This window comes from Hemicordylus capensis, chromosome 2 (genome assembly GCF_027244095.1).
Source record: "Hemicordylus capensis ecotype Gifberg chromosome 2, rHemCap1.1.pri, whole genome shotgun sequence".
Classification (NCBI taxonomy): Eukaryota; Metazoa; Chordata; class Lepidosauria; order Squamata; family Cordylidae; genus Hemicordylus; species Hemicordylus capensis.
The window spans coordinates 386,427,014-386,446,554 of record NC_069658.1 but is presented as its reverse complement, the minus strand read 5'-3'; the positions used below and the strand labels follow the sequence as shown (position 1 = coordinate 386,446,554).

Here is a 19,541-nt window from a genome sequence, read left to right as displayed (position 1 = left end):
GTTAGTGTTTGTTTACCCATCAAGAGAGAAAAAGTATGATTATGGACTTCTCAAAACCATAGATAACAGGTGGAAGGTTCTCTTCCAAGCTTGAGGAAATGGTCATTAAAACATACAGGCAGCAAAACTGAACACTCATCTGTGTGGCACCCACAGTTGCTATTTCCTTGAAAACTCACTTTTTTCTGATTAGTTGGAGATAAACTCCTAAAGAGCTTCCTGCCCTGTTTGCCAGCATTCCAAATGGTGAAAGATGTCCAGTATCTGAGGACTCTCTCATCCAGAAACAAGGCACGGTACGTCCAGATGGTTCCCCTGAGATATTGAGAAAGAGAGGTGAAAGAGTGAGACAACTTCAGACAGACATAGTGCATTCCAAACAGACTCACACAAAACACAGACTAATTCTGCTGCCAGAGGAGCGGAAAGCTGTCACTGGGGAAACAGACTCCTGTTTAAATAAAAAATTTGACATCTCTGGGAGATGGGCTCTCAGCATGTGGCTGCTGGGATACTTTTAAATCACACTGCTCAATTATTTGGTCAGCGTCAATATCTACGCTTCTTTTGGGCACAGAATACATGAGACCAAAATGTTCTGGCCCAGATAATGGTCTGAAGTCAAATTATATGCTTCCACAGTTGGAACAGAGGGGATCTGCCTGGATGGGAGATGCCCTGGAAATTGTATGTAAGCTACTCTACTCTCCTTGGGGGCGGGGGGGGGGAGAGGCATATAAATATTAATAATAGACATTTCAGTTTTGTACACAAATTTCTATGTACACAGAAAAAGAACATAGTTAAAAAGGAAGCAAATACCACATAACTGAAACCATATGAAAAATCCCACACAGTGGACCTAAACCCAGATACACTGAACAGCGAGGGACATACTGGAAATTTTAGTAAACATTCCAACAAACAACATCGCATGTGAACTGCTGCTGAAGACGAACCAACATTTTATCAGCTACTAAGTAGCATGTTCCAATTTAAAAAACCAAAAACCAAAAACAGCACTACTGTGAAATCTTAATCTGACACCAATATTTGGGTTTGTTTTTATGAGTAAACAGGATTTAGTTTCATTTTACACTTAAGAGAACAGGAAAGGACCACCACACACCCTCAGCTCATATTCCCCAGTTTGAAAAGTTGCATAACTCATCATTCCTTCAGCATTCAAATATGGCAGAACTAATTGGACCACGTTTAAAATGAACTTTTCCAAGGACTAGTTTTTCACAAATTAACACACGGCACATTTTCTGGTGTTTGCTTTTTACAATTGATTTCTATTTTTTAGGATGAGCCTTAATTTTATTTATTTATTTATTTTTACATTTCTATACCGCCTTTCGTTAAAAGAAAACCCCAAGGCGGTTTACAAAAATTAAAACATACAATAAAAGCAGTAAAAACATTAAGACATTTAAATGGAGAAGAGGAGAGCTGGTCTTGTGGTAGAAAGCATGACTTGTCCTCTTTTTAAAATTGATTTCTATTTTTTAGGATGAGCCTTAATATTATTTATTTATTTATTTTTATTTTCACACCCTGCTTAACTAAGGGGACAAGTTAGTTAAGGGGCCGGCAGTTCCCCCTTCCCCCAGACCTTCTTGGCCACCACCTCCTCCTCCCCACCGCACCCGGGCTTGGCCGACAGCTGCCTCCCCACCACGCCTGGTCACCGCTGCCTCCCCACCGCACTTGGGCCTGGCCGCTGCCTCCATTACCACCACTGCTGCCACCTCCCCACCGCAGCTGAGGGGGCGGGCCGTCTCCATTGCTGCCACTGCCACCTCAATTATTGCCACTGCCTCCCCACTGCGGCAGGGCCCAGCCGTCATCCTCCAACGTTCTCCCGTCCAATGCAGGGAACTTTCACAGCGTATCACGAGAGTTCCACTGCAAAAGCCCAGCCACGCATCTCCATGCATGGCCGGCCAAATGAATTAATTATATAGACTAGGCTTTCAAGCTTTTGTTATTGTTCTTGAGCCTGAAAAACTGGATTATCTCCTCATGTAAACTCATGTTAACTGCAGGGATATCCTTGTACACTAACAAAGCAAAAACAAATATATAATAAATCTAGGACCCTCCATATAATTTCTTTCTATGAGAGGAGAAGAAGAGCTGCCAATTGAGAAGAACATTCAGTCTAAGCTTTCTTTTCCCCTCTGAACTTCATCCCCATTCTGTCCTAAATTGCACTTTCCAAAAAATAAGTCTCATCAATTTGTAACACTATCAGAGAATGAATGATTGAAGTGATAGGATTTGTGCAACTTAAACTTCATGTTGATGACAGAGTCAGAAATTGATGTTTCTAATGTGCTGTCTGGCCAGGCTATGGAAACTTTTCAGCTTGCTGCACCTAAGATGTAAACAGACTACTTGGAGGAGTAAGGCCTAACTGGAAGAGGTTATCCAGAGGTTTGGGTTATGGTATCATCAAGATGCTAATGACCAGTGGCAGATCTATGCTCACCTCTGCACCCAGATACCCAGCTGATGAATGAAGCAGTCACTAGCTGTGTGTCCTGCATCAACATCAGAAGCACAAGTGCTGATTCTTACCTATAAATCCCTTAACGGCTTAGGTCCAGACTATTTAAAAGAGTGCCTCCTTTTCTCATAAACCCTGCCACCTGTTACGATCTTCTGGAGAGGTCCGGTTAAGGATACCACCGGCACGTTTGGTGGCGACCTGTGACCAGGCTTTTTCTGCGACTGCCCCAGGGCTTTGGAATATGCTCCCTACTGAAATAAGAGCATCTCCTTCTTTGTTTGTTTTCAAGTACCTCAAGACTATCCTGTTTTCGCAGGCTTTTAATTAGAATTAATTTTAATAATTTTAAAACCTTGTTTTAATATCTATTTTATTGTTTTATTGTCATGTATTTTAATTTGTAACTTTTACATATTTCAAATTTTGCCTATAGAGGTACATATCAGGCAATACAGAAATATGATAAATAAATAAATAAATTTATGCAGGGGGCATGACCAGCATTGGACTTAGATATGCCACTGGTTGGTCTTTCCTAGCTAGCAAGGTGAGTGTTTTGTTTGCCTGTTGGGTGTTCTTTTTTCTCCCTCACTTGGAGCAATCAATTGAGCAGCACTTCTGGCCCCAATGTCAGCCACACACCCTGAGTTACCATGTTTCTGATGTCAGTGCTGGGGGTGTAGCTGATGTAGGGGCTGCTGCAAGGCAGGCAGTGGGAGGGGCACTGCAAGCCTTCCTATACCCCTACTGATGACATCCAGCTCTACCTTTCATTTTAAACATCTAATTACAGGGAGTTCTTTGCATCTGTCTTTATGGCCAAGAATACTGAGCATATACTTGTACCTGAGGCTGAAGAAATGAGTCAACTAGAGGAGACAAGAAATTATGTTCTAAACTCTCTTGGAAAACAACAAACCAGAGCCAGATGGCACACCCGAGAGTTCTTTAAAAACTCAATAGTAAAACTGCTGATCTCCTGGCAAAAATATGTAGCTTGTCCCTACAATCAAGTTCTATACAAGAGGACTGGAAAGTAGCCAATGTGACACCAATTTTCAAAAGAGGATCCAGGGTGGGGGTGGGGATCTAGAAAATTACAGGCTGGTTAGACTAATGCCAGGAAAATTGATGGAAAGCATACTTTAAGGATAAAATTGTTAAGTATGTAGAACAGGAGGCTTTGCTGAAGAAGAACCAGAATGGCTTCTGCAAAGGTTAGTCATCGCACTAGCCTCTTGGAGTTCTCTGAGAGTGTCAACAGACATGTAGATAAAGGTGATCCACTTGAAATAGTATACTTTAACTTCCAAAAAGCTTTTGACAAAGTTGCCCACCAAAGGCTCTTGAGTAAACTTAGCAGTCATGGGATGAGGGGGCAGGTTCATTTGTGAACTGGTAACTGGTTGAAGGACAAAAAACAGAGGGTAGGGATAAATGGACAATTTTGACAATGGAGGAAAGTATGAAGTGGGGTCCCCCAGGGATCTGTACTGGGACCAGTGCATGTTAATTTATTCATAAATGATTTAGAAATTGAGTAAATAGTGAGGTGGCCAAATCTGCATATGACACTAAACTGTTTAGGATAGTGGAATCCAAAACAGACTGTAAAGCACTCCAAAAGAAAATCTCCAAATTGGGCAAATGTGGTTCATTGTAAGCAAGTGTAAAGTGATGCACACTGGGACACAAATATGCTGATGGGGGTTCTGGAGGATCCTTGGGTTGTGGAGCACAACTCACTGAAAGTGTCTACTGCAAAAAAGGGAAATTCCAAGCTAGGGATCATTAGGAAGGAGATTGAAAATAAAACTTCTAATCTTATAATGCCTTTATACAAATCTATGGTGCAGCTACATTTACCATATCTAAAAAAAAGAGATTACAGAACTGGAAAAGGTACAGAAGAGGGCAACCAAGATAGGAACATAGGAAGCTGCCCTATATTGAGTCAGTCCATTGGTCCATCTAGCTCAGTATTGACTACACAGACTGGCAGCAGCTTCTCCAAGGCTGCAGGCAGGAATCTCTCCCAGCCCTATCTTGGAGATACCAGGGAGGGAACTTGGAACCTTCTGCATGCAAGTTTGCAGGTGCTTCCCCCAAAGTAGCCCCATCCCCTGAAGGGAATATCTTACAGTGCTCTCACATGTAGTCTCCTATTCAAATAGCACTTACATTTATATACCGCTCTATAGCCGGAGCTCTCTAAGCGGTTTACAATGATTTAGCATATTGCCCCCAACATTCTGGGTACTCATTTTACCAGCAAACCAGGGTGGACTTTGCTTAGCAAAGGAGACAATTCATGCTTGCTACCACAAGACCAACTCTCCTCGCTAAACACTTAGGATTTGTTCAAATTTTTAGTTTGCCTAGGAACACAATAACATAGGAAGCTGCCTTGTTTATACTGAGTCAGACCATTGGTCCATCTAACTCAGTATTGTTTACACTAACTGGCAGTGGCTTCTCCAAGGCTTTAGGCAGGAATCTTTCCCAGCCTACCTGGAGATTCCAGAGATTGAACCTGGGACCTTCTGCATGAAAAGCAGATGCTTTACCACCTTGCTACAACCCCAACCTCATAGGTGGCATACATGGCACGCCCATCCAGGCACTGACCACACCTGAAGCTAAGACCTGCTTAGCTTCAGCAAGGTGGCAGTATTATGTGTCCTTAGTCCATAACTCTGGGGCCCAAAGATTATCAGAGGCCTGGAGCACTTCCTTATGAGGCAAGGCTACAACATCTGGAGCTCTTCAGTTTAGAACAAGTTGCCCTAGTAAGAACTAATCTGCCCACTTTCCTTTCACTATCTCTACAACTGTACTAAATTTGGTCCAAATTGGTCAGGCAGTTCACTGGTTAGCCCACTTGCACTTCAAATGTTTATGTATCTGCCATCTTGAATTGGGGTGGATGATATCATCACAAATATGCATTTCAACCGTCCCTATGTGTCCCTAAACCACCTAATGGTGCAGCAGGGAAATGGCTTGACTACCAAGCCAGAGGTTGCTGGTTCGAATCCCTGCTGGTATGTTTCCCAGAAACACCTATATCGGGCAGCAGTGATATAGGAAGATGCTGAAAGGCATAATCTCATACTGCACAGGAGATGGCAATGGTAAACCCCTCCTGTATTCTGCCAAAGACAACCAAAGGGCTCTGTGGTTGCCAGGAGTTGACACTGACTCAATGGCACACTTTACCTTTATGTGTCCCTACAACTGTGCCAAATTTGGTCCAAATCAGTTCCCACTTGCACCTAAAACATTCATGTGTCCAGCATCTTGAGTCAGGATGGATGACATCATTACCAATTATGCCCTTGAGCCATCCCTATGTGTCCCTAGACCTATAGCAAATTTGGTTCAAATCAGTTAGGCAATTCACAAGTTAGCCCAATTGAATCTCAAATGTTTACGTGTCCACCATCTTGAATTGGAGTGGACAACATCAGCACAAAGCAAAACACTGAGGTGTCCCTATGTATCACTCACTACAACTACAAAATTGTTCAAATCATTTAGGCAGTCCACAAGTTAGCCCTCTTTCGCCTCAAATGTTCACACGCCTGCCATCTTGGATCAGGGTGGATTACATGATCTCAAACTACAGCATTGAGGTGTCCTTATGTATCTCTACAACTGTACCCAATTTGGTTCATACAGTATTTGTCCAGGCACTGCGAAGTTGATGGGGACACACGGACAGAAGCACACATGGAATACCAGGTGATCTCATAAGCCAACTGGAATGTATGCTAAAAATGGCGATTAAGGTGAAACATAATAGAGTTTTATGAAATTATGTACAGTGTGGAAAGAATGGAGACTACAGCACTACATAATACTAGAACCAGGGGTCATCTCATGAAACTAGTTGCCAGAAAATAGTTACAAAAGGAAGTACTTTTTCACACAGTGCATAACAATGGAATTCTCGGTCATGAGTGGTGGCCATCAGCTTGGATGGCTTTAAAAGGGGCTTGGATAAATTCATAGAGTACAGGCCTATCAATGGCGACTAGTCTTGATAGCTATAAGCTGCCCCCAAGCTCAGAGGCATGATGCTTCTAAATATCAGTTGCAGGGGTAGCAGCAGCAAAGAGAGGGCATTCCTTCATTGCTTGATTGTGGGCTTCCCCAAGGATCTGGTAGGCCACTGTGGGAAACAGGATACTGTACTAGATAGGCCTTGGGCCTGATGAAGCAGGACTCTTCTTAGCCTGCTAAAATGTGTAACCAGTAGCTCTGGAAGCTGAGGGAGCTATTAGAGCTGTCCTAGATGGAGAAGTACCCCTCTGAAGGAGCATGTTCAGTTGGGGGTGCTCCTGGTTTGAGTTTTCACCCTGGATATCAAAGTGTTGGCAATGTGTGGGATAGCCTTTTACCAGTATTGGTTACCAATTGTTAACATTAAAGTTAGACTGATGTTACATGCTTCACAATGGAATGCCCTTGAAGACAATTCAAAAGCTCAAATTGGTGTAGAGCACAGCTGTCAGATCACTGGCAAGTGCAGGGCATCTGGAATGTGCAACACCCCTCTTGACACAGCTATGTTGGCTACCAAAATGCTCTCATACTCCATTCTAGATTCTGGAATCTGGAACTGGTTAGTTTAAGAATCTAGCTTGAGATCAGCCTTAAAGGTCCTACTCACAGGCCCACCCCATCAGCAGAGATCTGAATGGTGGGCACAAGAGAGAGGGTTTTCAGTGGTCACACCTCATTGGTGGAATGCCTACACTAGGGAGATCAATTTAATCTTCCTTTTGACCACTTTCAGATGACAAGTAAAAATGTTTCTTTTCTGGAAAGCTTTTGGCTCTCAATGGGTTATTTTTTAAGTGTTCTTATCGCTGCTTTTCTTACCTTTTAAAAAAAGGTGTTTTATTGATTTAAAGCTTTATTTAAAGTCAGCCCCATGGAACTCAGAACTACGGGAGCTGAAGAGGCGAGGTAGATGACTAGAGAGCAAGTGGAGGAAGACTCGGTGCATATCTGACAGATTGCAACACAGACCACATTTGAAGATCGATGCTCCGGTAGTACAGATCTCTGGTAGCAGAAAAGAAGTGGTTCTTTTCTGCCCGCATTGCTTCCTCAAATTTATGTCCAGCAGAATTGTCTAGGGTTGTGAGGGGGCTTGTTCATGCCCACTCCACCTTGAATTTGAATTTGGAACCATCCATCACTCACTGTGATGTCTTTAATAACTTTTTTGCGGATAAAATCTCTTGTATTCGTGCTGATCGAGATTCCACAGTTATTGCAGAGTCTACTGTAGAGGTGACCAGCAACTCCTCTTGTAGGATTAATTGGATCACTTTCAGTTTGTTACTCCTGAAGATGTGGACAAACTGCTCCAGATTGTACGTCCCACCACCTGCTCACTTGACTCATTTCATTTGGCAGTCACATTATTAGAGATGGTCTGGTAAATATAATAAATGCTTCTCTGAGGGAGGGCAGGATGCCTCCTTGTCTTAAGGAGACTATTAGTAGACCTTATCTGAAGAGACCTGAATTTGACCCTTCAGAGCTGTCTAATTACAGACCTGTTTCTAATCTTCCTTGGCTGGGCAAGGTGACTGAGTGAGTGGTCGCTTCTCCACTCCAGGCAGTTTGGGATGACACAAATTATCTAGACCCATTCCAAACTGGCTTTCAGGTGGGCTATGAGGTTGAGATTGCCTTGGTCAGCCGGATGGACGATCTCCAATTGGCTATCAATAGAGGGAGTGTGACTCTGCTGATCCTTCTGAATTTTTTGATGGCTTTTGATACCATTGACTATGGTATCCTGCTGGGTCGCTTAAAGGAGCTGGGATTGGGTGGGAATGTTTTACAGTGGTTCCATTCCCACATCTCTGGCAGATTCCAGATGGTGTCACTTGGAGACTGTTATTCTGCAAAGTGAGCACTAACGTGTGGAGTTCCACAAGGCTTCATCTTGTCTCCAGTGCTTTTTAACATCTACATGAAACCGCTGAAAGAGATCATCAGTAGGTTTGGTCTGGGATGTCCTCAATATGCTGCTGATACCCAGATCTACTTCTATATACCAACTTCATCAGGAAATGGCATGACCTCCCCTAAAGGTGATAATGGGTTTGAGGAGGGATAACAAGCTGAAGTTGAATCCAAATAAGATGGAGATACTGTCTGTAGGGGGTCGGGACCCGAGAGATGGTTTAGATCTGCCTGTTCTGCATGTGATTACACTCCCCCTAAAAGATCAGGTCTGTAGTCTGGGAGTACTCCTGGAACCTAAACTCTCCCTGGTTTCTCAGGTTGAGGCAGTGACCAGGAGTGCTTTTTATAAGCTTCGGCTGATATGCCAGATATGTCCATTTCTGGAGACAAATGATCTTAAAACAGTGGTACATATGCTGGTAACCTCTAGGCTTGACTACTGTAATGCACTCCATGTGGGGCTGCCTTTGTACATAATTCTGTATGATTGGTACAGTATATGGCAGCCAGATTGGTCTCTGGGTTTACCGGAAGGGACCATATAACACCAATTTTGAAAGAACTGCACTGGCTGCCGATATGTTTCTGCAGGGGCGTAGCAAGGTTGGAGTGGGCCCAGAGACAAGATTTTTAAAAGCCCCCCCCCCCTCACTGAAGCTCAGCTCATGAAGTAAAGAAATCTTAAATGAGGCTGAATAGTGGTAACAAAAAGCATACACACACACACACACACACATATCCCCTATGTGCCACAATAGAACATCATCCTATTTATTTTTTAAAAGGTTTTGTAGATTGTGGACGATGCAAGTCATTTAATGGTACTAGAGAAAGACATGCTTTTCTGGTAGCTCCAGGTCTTAACACTAACATCAATTTTGGAGGATGAATACAACTGCAGGAAGCCCGGGAAAGTCTGTGGCTGGGGTATCAGTCATGTGACTTGCCTCTGGGGGCTCCCCAAGGCAGTGGGCCCCCAGACAACTGTCTCCCCTTGCCCTATTATAGCTACGCCCCTGTGTTTCTGAACAAAATACCAAGTGCTGGTTATTACCTATAGAGCCCTTAATGGCTTGGGTCCAGGGTACTTAAGAGAGGACCTTCTCTGTCGCAAACCCTGTCACCTATTAAGATCACCTGGAGAGGTCCGGTTATGACTGCCGCCAACTCGTTCGGTGGCAACTCGAGACTGTTCCTTCTCTGTGGCTGCCCTGGGGCTTTGGAACATGCTCCCTGCTGAAATAAGAGCATCTCCTTCTCTGTTTGCTTTTAGGAGGACCCTGAAGACATACCTGTTTTCCCAGGGTTTTAATTGAAATCTAAATTTTAACGTGTTTATATTTATTGAGATTTTATCTGTTTTATGAATTGTGACTGTTTTATATTGTTTTCTGTTTTAATTTTTACACAGCCTAGAGATTTCTATATCAGGTAGTATAGAAATACAATCAATCAATCAATCAATCATTGTAAATGGCTGTATTTGGTTGATTCTACTGCTTTGTGGTTTTTAACAAAAAGTAGTATATGAATATCTTAAATAAAACATAATCCTAATAGAATTAAACATGTTGACTAGATAGAAATTCCTATTCCATGTTAAAAGTGTGACTACTGTGTCCTTACCATTTTGCCAAAATAAACTCATTTTTATGTGAATTTACTTCTATAAATGTATATTTTCAGAGCTAATGAACAAGATGCTTTGAAGAAACACAAACTTGCAAAACAAGATTATTTGAAACATCTTTTGCTCATTTCACACCCACTCATCACAAGTGGTTGACAAGCATGAACACAAAACCTTGCTTCACTTCATTTTCCCAAGCATTTAAACACCAACACATCCTCTTTTGGAACTTCACTCCCCAGCTCATTTTTCCTCACCAAAAATATGCCATATTATCTAGTAAGTAACCACAAAGCAGACAGGGCTGAAGCTAGTTAATTGTTCCCAGTTCCTTATTTGACACCGAGATACAGAGCTGCATGAGCTCATCTTTTGTGTGGATGCCTGCTTTGGGTGGCCCAAGGCTTATTTTGGGTTGCAAAACTCCCAGTTCCTTATTCAGAATGTTGCCTGGGGACAGCACATATCAAAGTGTTCTGAGGAAATATAATTTTTTAGGCCAGACAGAACCCTCTTATATTCCAAAGAGGACAATTTGCTGGTGATGAGAGTATATTATATGGGGTAGCCCAAAGTTTATTTTGGGGTGCAGTGGGATGAAAATGTATTCAGGCTCCTCATGCAGCTCCGTGTTTCTGTGCAAAATGAGAAACTTGGACCTAGAAAACAACATCAACCTCTTACAAAACAGTGTTGTCTCGTGACATTAGATGTTATTGGCATTCTTCTTCCAATGGCAGGGCTCCAGAGGGCTGATGGTGCCCCACCTCCCTGGTAAGCTCTTCCAAAAGTAAATTTGGGAGAGAGGATTAGCTGGACAGTAGCAATACAAAGCACTCGTGATGGCTGTACGAGTCACACCACCACCAAGAATCACACACAGAAAAACAAAGCCTACTGCATCGCAGTGATGGGATGAGCACACACGACTAAAAAACAACAGTGTTGACATCCAGATTGCTGCTGCCTTGGTTCTAAAAGCAAGCTGGACACTAGGTAGGGCCTCAAAGTTGGGCTGTGGGTCTGATCATCAGTACTCCTGGAGGAAGTTTGGAAACGTCTGCTTTTGGCAATGATTGTCTTGATTTTTATTTTTATCTGTGGCTGTTTTATGTAGTAATTACGATTACTGTTCTATCTTAAGAGTTTGGAGAGGCAGCATGCACATTTTAAAAATAAGATTGGTATCACCACCAAGAGCAGGGTGATAAGTCTGAATGCCTCTGCATCAACTTGTGTGTATTTTTTTTGAAAATATGTATACCCTTTGTCATGGTCAACTAGTCCCGTGATCTTAAGCTTAACTGATGCCACCAAGTAGACATTTGTATTTGTTTCTGGCTGTGCCTACTAAAATAGCCTTCCAAACCTCTGTTTCCTTCAAAGCTAGGTAGGGTGGAAAGGCTTCTAAATGGGGGAAGAGACACACAGACAGGCTACAATTTGTTGAATTCAAAAAAGGAGCAATTTTACTTTAAAACAGTTCAATTCTAAACAGTAGTTCTTTTGGAAAATTTAGTACAAAGAAACAGCCACATGGGCATCAGGAACAAATAAAATATGAGAACAATGCATCAGTCCAGCCTGCACCTAATACTGTGCCCTAACTCAAAGTCCTTACTGAGGTTTTTCCTCTCATCACCTCTGGTCAGCTTCTGCAGCAAGCCTGGCTTTCTCAGCCTCAAGTCTTGCTTTCTATCCAGTTCTGGTGGTTCAATTCCAGTCTGATCCTTCAGGTGCTTTGAGAGTGATTCAGTTCTCCAGAGAGTTTCAGCTCAACTCTCTCTCAGTGATTCCTCAGCTCTAATTTCAGCAGATCTTCTTTCTTGGCTCTCTAAGATTCCAGTTTCCACTCCAACTGGAACTTGCACTCCTTGAACTCCTTCACTTGAAATAACTTTCTGCTGCAGGCAAGTCTCATTTAATTCCTTTCCCACCCTCCAATTCTTCTAAACAAACTGATCAAAACAATTAAAATTCCCTCCATTATTTTAAAACAGATCCAATCAAATCAAACCCTCTCTTCCTCAAAAATTTAACCAGTACAATTCTTCTCCCTCCCAAACCAAACTGTAGAATAAGAGCTGTGAACTTCTGACCCTGGCACAGCTTAAAAATACACACAGACAGACAGAGACAGACAGACACAAGCAAATACATATTCAATACAGAAACCTGCAACACAAAAAGAGGAGGTTCAGGCCTCATTCCTTCATACCCTTCTTTTTGGCTAAAAGTATGTGTGTGTATGTGTGTGTGTGTATATCTATATCTATATCTATATATAGATAGATATAGCTATAGATATAGATATAGATATAGATATAGATTCTCTTAAATGTACCCATCGGTAATCTCATGCAGCTCTCTCAAGAGTTTGTGAATGAGCTGCTGGTGGTGTGTGTGGGGGAGAGCAAACGGGCAGAAATGGGCACAGGCGAGAGAGTGGCACCAGGGAAAGCGAGAAGATGGGGGGGGGGGAGAAAGCGGTGCCAGGGAAAGTGGTGTGTGTGTGTGTGTGTGTGTGTGTGTGTGTGTGTGTGTGTGAAGAAAGCGGTGGCAGCAGCGGCTGGCAGGGGAAGAAAGCAGCGGGCGGGCAGGGGGCGCCGGCTAGAAAAAGTGTTTGGCCAGGTGGCCGGCCAGAGGAAAAAAACATTGGAGAGGGGAGGGTTGAGAAAGAGGTGCCAAGAACTAGAAGTACAGATGCTCTGTGCCCAGGCCAGCTAATACAAAATAAATAAGCTACTCAACAACAACAACAACAAACAAACCAGAAGCAGAAAATCAGCACACATGTAACTTGGAAGCAAAATACTTCAACAAAATAATCTAAAACTGTTGGAAGTTAAAGGACTTTGCGTTGTCTCTTGTCTCAGACAGTGGAGGACAGACTAGTGAGTCAGAGGGCTAGAGGGTCAAGACATTTTTCACCCCTTCTCCACTGCTCTGACACTATCCCTTTGAAATGTAGATTGCTAATCTCAGGGATTAATTTCCTTCCTCTCTCTCTCTTCCCTACCTGCCCTTCTACCTTGCAACATGGCGAGCTCCTCTCCCTGCACCATGTGTGCAGAGAAGATGCAGAATCCATCTGCATCCAGCTAGATAGATAGATTAGAGATCCTAACTCCTCACTTTCCTATCTAGAATGGAGTTCCTTAATAAATGCCTTATATATTGATTTGAAACTATGAATTGGCTCCAAGTTACATTACTCTCAGCATACACTCATGCCTAAGCAAATTCCACTGTGTTGTGCCTCTGTGCACTCTGCTATAATGAGAAAGGGATTCTCTCACCACAGAAAATTTCCAACAAAAACAACCCCAAGGTATTATGTCTCTGTATGCATGGTTAGATGTGATGGTGGTGGTTTGCTACGTGTGAGGATGTGTGAGAGGACAATGAATCTAGACTATGGAGTGGCGTGCACACACACTTATTTATGCATATAAACTGGCCAGAAATTGCATATTTTGAACTTTTTTTTTAAGTGAAGATTAAAATTAAGCAGCAAAACCAATATGTCTACCATGAATAAAACACTGACAGTATAGAAGTGGAGGGAGAAGTTGTGTCGGAATGCCAACCTCTCCAATTAAGTCGTAAACCTGACAGCCTAGCTAAAATGGGGACTTGAGAATATATTCAGCTGGCAGATGTCTTTCTCTTCAAGTGCCTTTTTATGTCTGAACTTCCAAAACAAAATTCCAGTGTATCATTTATACACATCAGATAACATAAACAAATGCAAGACTTGTCTCAAAATGTTGAATCCACACGGCAATGGGACCATAAAAAGGTAAAATCTGCAAATACAGCACACAGGAGAGGATTATCAATTTATTCACTTAAAGCCAGGAGAGGCATTTTGCCCAAATTCCATCTTTCCTGCAGGTTGGTATAATCAATTCTGTTGGGCTTGCAACAATTTATGCTCGCTGTATTTAGGCTCATTTCTCTCCCTCTTCAATCATGTTTTGTGTGTTTTCTTAAGTAATCATTCCCACCATAAAAGTAATATTTCAGAATGTTATTGCCTACAATGGCATAAAGAAAAATGATCACAGCAGAGAACACTAGTTTACATTGAGGATTCTGTCACTATATTCCAACTAAGATTCCACATGATGTTTAAAAATAACTTGTCTCTGCTAGGTAGAACAAATTTATTTCTGGTTAATTTAATGCTTATGAACAGAAAGGCAAGTTTGGCACTGGCTCTGTATGCATATGAGTTACAAACTTCTTTAACAGACTCTTCCTTAATTAAGAACTGGGCACAAAATGTACCGAAATTAACAACAACAAGAAAAACCCATTACAATTCGCTGGACTTGGCCCCTGGAACACCCAAAGCCATTGCATGGTGTTGAGAACAGCAGCCCTATCCAGAGGTGCACCTAGGTAATTTGGAGCCTGGACCTAAAGGCCTTTGGAGGCTCCCCTCCCCTGCAAATTAAGCATCATCATGCCCCACCGGGTGACCACACCACCCGGGACAGACTAAAGAGGGTATGGGGGCCCCCAGGGACCGTGGAGGCCCTGGACTTCGGCCCCGAATTCGGCCCAGGGATAAGAGCACCTCTGGCCCTATCAAGAAGATTATACAATTTAGTTAGGACAGTAAACCTGAAATGATTCACTGGAAGTGTCCTTCATTTTGCAATTCTGTCTTCCTTGGGGCTACATGTGTTAGGTCTAACATCATGCCCTTTTTGTCTGCACTAGTTAATTCAGAACATAACATCAATCTCGGCGGCTGTTCTCACAATCATGAATCACTTGTGTACACAAAATTGTTTAGTGGATTATTTAATACAATTTGGTCTAAATGTTCTTTGTAAACAAAACTGTGGTGGACGGAGCAAGGTAACTAGATGGATGAATCCCAGTGCTTTCACTGTATCTTTAGGGAGTATAAATTTGTAACCCACAACTGATCATGGCTTTTATTTTGGATCAATTGCTAGAATACATTCAGAACAACTAACTCTTGCTAGCTCCTAACTAACTCCAGCTACAAACATATAAATATGGATGACCCAGTACCATAGATGTTATATACTTGGATTTTCAAAAGGTTATTGACAAACACCCTCAACCAATGGCTTAGAAATAAACTTAGAGCCTATGAAATAACAGCACAGGTCCTCTTGTTTATTGGTAACAGGTTAAAGAACAGGCAGCAGAGAGCAGGAGCAAACCAAACGTCTCACAATGGATGAAGTAGGCAGTGGAGTCCCACAAGGATCTGTATTGAGAGTTCCTGTGCTAACCTGTGCTATTTGCCTTATTCAGAAGTTATCTTAGGGGTGAGAAGAAGAAGAACAAGTCTACAGACATCAAAAGTATTCAGAATGGTGAAATCCCAAACAGGGTACAAATAGGACTCTTCAATTGAATGAACAGCAGCAATATAGCAAATAAGATTTAATGCAAGAAAGAGCAAAATGCTGCACATTGGAGCCTTAAAAAAATAATAAATCCTGAGTTCCCATATAAAGTGCTAGGGTCTGAAACAGCAGTGACTGACTAACCAGGAAAGAGAGCTAGAAATTGCAATGGACACTTCAGTGAAAATATCTGTAAGTATCTTATTTAGCTGGGGTAGAGTAACTGGCCATCTCCATCCCCAGCACAGCATCCCTCCAGTGGCTGTTGCTGATGTATTTCTTGTGTTTCTTTTTTAGACTGTGAGCCCTTTGGGGACAGGGAGCCATTTTATTTGTTTGTTTTGTAAACTGTTTTGGGAACGTCAGTTGAAAAGCGGTATATAAATATCCGTCATATTCATAAATTGCTCTAAGTTTTAATGAAGAACAAGATATAAATACATACACTAAATTTCAACTAAATGTTCAAAGGGATGAAAATGGAAAATTCCATGCTAGGAAAGGGATTGAAAATAGAACTGCCAGTATTGTAATACCACTGTATATACTTTTGATCGTCCTACATCAAAGGATACCAAAGAGCTAGAAAACAAGCAGAAAAGGGCACCCAAATGATCAAGGTGTTGAGCACATTTCCTTCAAAGAAAGGCTAGATCAGATGTAGGCAGACTTTGGCCCTACAGCTGTTGTTAGGCTACAAATCTCATCACCACAGCCGCAAATGATTGTGGATGGGGATGGTGGGAATTGTAGTTCAACAGCTAGAGTGCCAAAGGTTGCCTATACCTGGGCTAGATGGATAGCCAGATGGAACTCCTATGATCAGACTGTATACCTCTGAATGCCAAGTGCTGAGAATAGCCAGAAAGGAGGGCTGTCGTATCATACCTTGCTGATAGGCTTCCAAGAGGCATCTGGCTGGCCACTCATGGCAACCAAGTGATGGCCTACACAGACTTTGATCTGAGCCAGCAGAGTTCTCATGTGCCTATATTTTCAAAATGAATCCTTGCAAATATATATTTTTAAACCCAATGTTGTTCTGTTGGACACCTTCACAGAGACTGGAGAGTTTTGCATGACTTAAGACAGTCCTCCTGTCACTATATGGACAACAGAGCTAGCTAGCTACAGGAATGACATGTCTAAGCTAGCACACTTACCACTGTCAAGATACTTTGATTCTGAACAGAAGCTTCCCCACTCTTTCAAATTTGGGCCTCCCATAACAAAAGACTGTGGCTTCTGCCAAACTGTTCATTGTGGGAAAATGAGAGCTGGGATGAGACCAACTAATCAAATTCTTCAACTTTTCACCTGAATTAAGATTTGTAGCAGTCTGGTCTCCAGAGATGAAAGATTGATTATTGCACTGTTGGCTAGCCAAGTCATTTAAAAAGACTTCTCTAGAATTGAAAAGTCAAGCTCATGTGTGGCTTAACTAAGATAGGAATCCTTATTCTGCTTTCATATATGACAGATAAAGCTCTCCTTTGAATCTCAACTTGGCAGGATAGAATGTCCACGTTATTAATCACTGTTAAACCTTTAGTACAACTGCAAAGACCTATATAAAATAGCATAACATTTGGTTATGAATTATATGAGTTTACAAGATACTTAATCAAGTGAATTCAAACAAAACAGATTGACCAAGGCTCCGTTCAACATGGATCTGCTCTTTTAGGCATGATCATCGTATAGCAGAATGGCAGTCGGGCAGAAAAGATTGCTGAGCATATCTGCAGAGTGATAATCCATATCTGCTCACCATATCATCATTAGTTTGTCATGCAGTTAGTAAAGATAACATAGATTAATGAATCTTGAATAAAGTATAGGCCTGAGACTTACTGAACAAGAAGTACCCATAAACAGGTGAAGTAATGAATCCTGCAAAAACATGGCTTTATAGACCTCCAAGATAGAAGTTCACTCAATCACAATTCACTCCTAGCCTGCCCCCATGGCTTCAATCAACAGATTAACCACTAAATGAAGGTGGTAAACACAATTGTTCTATTAGAAGTTTTAAAACACAGAGACATTTATAACCCAACAGAGATCACAGGAAACTAGATAGAGAAAATTGGTCTTGGGTAGCTACCTTGGATAACAATTTGCAGGGATGCAAGTGGTAGGATACAGGTTTCCTGCTTGTACATAGAAAGAATACGAGTGTAAAAGTCCAAGAGAAGTGTGCCTTTACACCCACTGTGTGTTCAGCAAACTTCAAAAATGAGGTGTAAACTCACTCAAACTATTGCTGATGGGCTAAGATGAGTGAAAGGAGCTAGCAGGAGAGACATTAGAAGTTCAACATTTTAGAATCATGATCAACCTCTATTCTCAAAATATGCATAATGTGCTGGTTTATTTTATGCTACTACTTTGATTGCAATCAAATTCTGTGCCCAGTTTTACACTCCCTTAAAAAAATTTTTTTTCAATGTTATTTAAGCACACAGCTGGACACAGGAATACTGCCATAGTGCAAGATAACTTGATGCAAAGCAATGTTGTTTTATTTGGTAAAAGTCACACCGAAAGTAGCCAAGCCTGTTAGGCTATTTAAATAAGAATTTCTAACAAAAATATAAACAAGTTTCTTCCTTTCATACAATCCAGAGTCCCGGTGTTTATTATCCACAGATAGCACCTTCTTCAGGAAGCCTTTGAAACTTTTGGAAATGTTTTAATGGAAAGAAATTCATTTAAAGTAAAATATTCTTCAAACCTCAAAACAATGAAGACATCTGCAATTTTTATGAATCAGGATTTCACATCCTCCCTAATTATGTCAGGAGAATGGTAAAGGCAGGAATAAGTGGAGCATGAAGGTGCGATGATTTCTGGTGGGAATTATTAATTGGATCTCAGGAGCTGAGTAAACATTTGCCTCTCTGCATCTGAGAGCAGCCAGTCCTTTTTATGGCAGTTTAGCACTTCATCACCCAGGTGGGTGTCACAACTTGGAAAGTCTTCATAAATAAATGCAGCCAATTGGAACAGCCATTCCGCATGAAATTTCAACAGTGTCTAGAGGCCAAGGGCTGTAATGTTTACTGCCCCTCCAGCTTGCAATGGAATCTTGGATTTGATTGGAAAAAACTCTTAATAAAGAAAAAAAACTCTTAATAAAAACTCTTAAGTTAGACTTTTGACGTATGTCTGTTATTTAGTCTTTATAGGATACATTATTCCCAGAGGGGAATAGTTAATGTATAAAATTGTGCTACATTCCAAAATTAGACAGCAGTGGAAATTCTATAACTTTCTTCTAGGCCTTTAAAAAGAGCAAGACTTTCCTTTATTATTATTGGTTCTTATACACACACACACACACACACACACACAGAGTCTGTTTGCCTCTCCTGCTCACCTCCATGAAAAAGATTATTACAAAATTGTTCTGCACTAAAAAAGGTGTTCTGAATTAGAGATTTTGAAGTTATGTTACCAGCAGATCAAATACATTTACTTCCGCCAAAGACGTGACAAACTGAGGACTACACAGACTCAGATTTGGCTGTGATAGCCAAGTATAAAAAGTGCTAGTTGCTCTCCTCGAACCTGGAAATTGTTGCAAGCATGTCTATATATTTAGGGCTTCCACATTTTCACTAAGCAAATTCTGGACACGCATCAGTGAGACACAAAGAGGAGGATATCAAGGGTCTTCTTTTAACTGCAGTATAATGATGGATATAGTCATCCTTGGCATCAAAAATGTAGCTGGAAAATAGGCCACAAATGCCTATTAGTCCTTATAGCCCCCCTGGCCCACACTCTTTGCCACACATGGCCATTTCAGTTTTCAGAATGAGTATGGCAAACAAAACAGTACACATGATATTTCTACAAGAGAGTTTTTCCTCCGTTTCTTGAAAGCATACTTGCTATTGCATGTTAACCCTCTGGAAGGCCTTTTCATCTCACATCCTTTTTAGAATGAAAGACAAGACAGTTTTAAGTTTGTTCGGATCCCAAATTCTACCGTAAGAGT

At 41.6% G+C, this 19,541-nt stretch overlaps 1 protein-coding gene across 7 annotated transcripts in view; it reads right to left on the bottom strand.

Annotated features, from left to right (window-relative positions):
• The window catches only part of B3GNTL1 (UDP-GlcNAc:betaGal beta-1,3-N-acetylglucosaminyltransferase like 1), a 334,712-nt gene that overhangs the window by 33,151 nt on the left and 282,020 nt on the right, over positions 1–19,541 (bottom strand). For 6 of the 7 annotated variants that reach the window (XM_053300502.1, XM_053300504.1, XM_053300503.1 and 3 more), the window contains one exon: positions 180–315. The exons of the other annotated variant lie outside the window; for it this stretch is intronic. In XM_053300502.1, the coding sequence (XP_053156477.1) occupies positions 180–315 (136 nt within the window). The remainder of the gene's footprint in view (positions 1–179; positions 316–19,541) is intronic. 7 annotated transcript variants of the gene reach the window in all.